Source organism: Notolabrus celidotus, unplaced genomic scaffold (genome assembly GCF_009762535.1).
Source record: "Notolabrus celidotus isolate fNotCel1 unplaced genomic scaffold, fNotCel1.pri scaffold_342_arrow_ctg1, whole genome shotgun sequence".
NCBI classification, from domain to species: domain Eukaryota; kingdom Metazoa; phylum Chordata; class Actinopteri; order Labriformes; family Labridae; genus Notolabrus; species Notolabrus celidotus.
The window spans coordinates 2,153-5,000 of record NW_023260173.1 but is presented as its reverse complement, the minus strand read 5'-3'; the positions used below and the strand labels follow the sequence as shown (position 1 = coordinate 5,000).

The 2,848-nt window shown below is 43.1% G+C and overlaps 1 protein-coding gene across 1 annotated transcript in view; it reads right to left on the bottom strand.

The window, feature by feature from the left end:
• The window catches only part of mogat3a (monoacylglycerol O-acyltransferase 3a), a 9,613-nt gene extending 8,916 nt beyond the window's left edge, over positions 1 to 697 (bottom strand). Inside the window, exon 1 of the mRNA XM_034679143.1 lies at positions 170 to 697. Coding sequence (XP_034535034.1) covers positions 170 to 263 — 94 coding nt within the window. The 5' untranslated portion in view covers positions 264 to 697. The remainder of the gene's footprint in view (positions 1 to 169) is intronic.
• Between the last annotated feature and the right edge of the window lie 2,151 nt (positions 698 to 2,848).

Genomic DNA, 2,848 nt, shown 5'->3' with positions numbered 1-2,848 from the left:
GACAGACAGGTCATCAGACAGACAGACAGACAGACAGACAGACAGACAGACAGACAGGTCATCAGACAGACAGACAGGCAGACAGACAGACAGACAGACAGACAGACAGACAGACAGACAGACAGACAGGCAGACAGACAGACAGACAGACAGACAGACAGACAGGTACCTAGAGCCAGGAAGGAGAAGACCCACTGCAGCGTGGCTGTGGTCTGCAGTCTCCTCCGCATAGGGATGTGCAGCGGGGCGAACTCGATCTTCATCCCGGCGGTCGTGCTCCTTGGCCGGCCTTGGAGCTCTGCAACCTCCGGGCTCTGCTCCTTTATGTCGGAGCTCCTCTGTGTGTCTCTCCCCCTTTCTTCAGCTGTTTGCGGGTCTGGGGGTCTGGGGTCTGGGGTCAGTGGGTCTGCAGGTCTGTGGGTCAGAGTGCCTGTCTGTCTCTCCACCTGTCTGTGTGTAGCAGAGTCCTCCAGCAGGAAGTTAAGTTACCTTCTCTGAACTTCTTTAAAGTTTGTCTTCACATCAAACTTCCCCAAACTTTACAAACACGCGCCCCCTCCTTCCAGTCCTGCACATGCGCACTGCACGCTCCGTCCTGGGTGGAATCCTGTTAGCCAATCAGGAATCATGACGAAATATGTCGGGGGCGAGCCTGGCGCGTTCATGTCTCTGCACACGAGGAGTTCATGTGAGTAAATAAAGTTGAGTTTACACGAAGGATGGATCCACGAGCCTGAAGAGGGCGCGAGACAAAACATCCATTTCATTTGACTGAGTGGGAGAAGAGGACTTCCTGTCTGAACTCAACCAATCAGATACAGAGACTAGGGTTAATGATTCATCTAAAATATAACAATACAAATAAATAAATAGTAATAAAAATACATAATAATAATAATAATAAACAATAATAATAATAACAATAATAATAATACATAATAATAATACAATACAAATAAATAATAATAATAATAATAATAATAATAATAATAATACATAATAATAATACAATACAAATAAATAATAATAATAATAATAATAATAATAATAATAATAATGCTATAATAATATTTTTTAATTTTCAATTTTTAAAATTTTCCTTAAATTTTTTTTATCATAATGTATTTATTTTAAATATGTAAACTCAAATTGATGCACTTTAAAAACGTTTTTGTCTCCGCCTCAAACTTTAACATGTTACAATTAAAATATGAAATGTTAAAAAATATTAAAATGAAATGATGAAATATTTAAATGAAATGTTGAAATATTAAAACTGTTTCTTTTAGTATTTTGGGATTTTTTTCAAACTAAAGTTCAGAGTCTGGCAGTCTGATCTCTAACCTTTAAGTCCTTAAAATTAGTAAAAACAAATATCACAAACAGTTTATGATATTTTGAAATAACTTTCCCAATGAATTAGAAACTGAAACTGACCTGCCCCAGTATTATTATTATTATGAATATTATTATTATTCATTTATTATTTGATTCATTGTTTATCTTATTTTATTTTATTTATTTATTTGTCTTATATTAAATCCAGACTGAATTATCTGCACTTTAAGACATCGTCATTCATTTCAATATTTCACAATAATGTGTTAATTATTATCATGGCAGTTCTTCACAGAATCAAAACACATTTTGTGTTATTGTTTTTTTTAACATTTGTCCATCTGAAAGAAATGTGTAATCAAAAAAGAAAACCCTTTACTTGTCACGTGCCCCTGGCGTACTGCGTGGCCTGTGATGTCACTCGGGGGCGTGTCTACAGATAAAGGGACCGGAAGTGGTGATAGTTGTCATGAAAACCAAACAGCCCTGATAACACGGCTCCAGTCCGGAAGTTAGAGAAGTAGAATAAAGAGTTTTATGATGTTTAATGTCTGAGTGTGAGCTCTGAGGATTCATGGATCACAGGGAGTCCTCCTCCTCAGGGAGTCCTCCTCCTCAGGGAGTCCTCCTCCTCAGGGAGTCCTCCTCCTCAGGGAGTCCTCCTCCTCAGGGAGTCCTCCTCTGTGATGTCAGGACGTTATTTTTAGGAGAGCTCTGATCTGGTTCCTGAGAACTGGTCTCGGATCTGGGTCATGATCTGAGTGAAGGTTTCAATGCCACACCAGTTTCTATGGTCACCATGGTGACACCGCCACACAGTGCCGCCTGTTTGTTGCCATAGTTACTCATGATAAGGTGTGTGCACGTGGTTCCGCCCTCCTTTACCTGCGCAGGTTTAACCCTTACCTCACCACACACACGGTGAAGGTCGTCTCTGAAGATCTGGGATCAGACTATGGACTCTGAATCCTCAGAGGGTCTCTGCTGGTTTTAAAGACTTACCTCCTCTCCTCCCTCTCCTCCTCTCCTCCTCACCTCCTCACCTCCTTACCTCGTCACGTCCTAACCCCCTCACTCCCTCTCCTCCTCTCCTTCTCATCTATTAACCTCCTCAGCTCCTTACGTTCTCACATCCTCTCCTCCTCATGTCCTAACCCCCCATCTGTCCTCCTCACCTCCTCACATGCTCTCCTCCTCACCTCCTCACGTCCTAACCCCCCATCTCACCTCCTCACCTCCTCACATCCTCTCCTCCTCACCTCCTCACGTCCTAACCCCCATCTGTCCTCCTCACCTCCTCACATCCTCTCCTCCTCACCTCCTCACGTCCTAACCCCCCATCTCACCTCCTCACCTCCTCACATCCTCACATCCTCTCCTCCTCACCTCCTCACGTCCTAACCCCCCATCTGTCCTCCTCACCTCCTCACATCCTCTCCTCCTCATGTCCTAACCCCCCATCTGTCCTCCTCACCTCCTCACATCCTCTCCTCACCTCCTCACGTCCTAA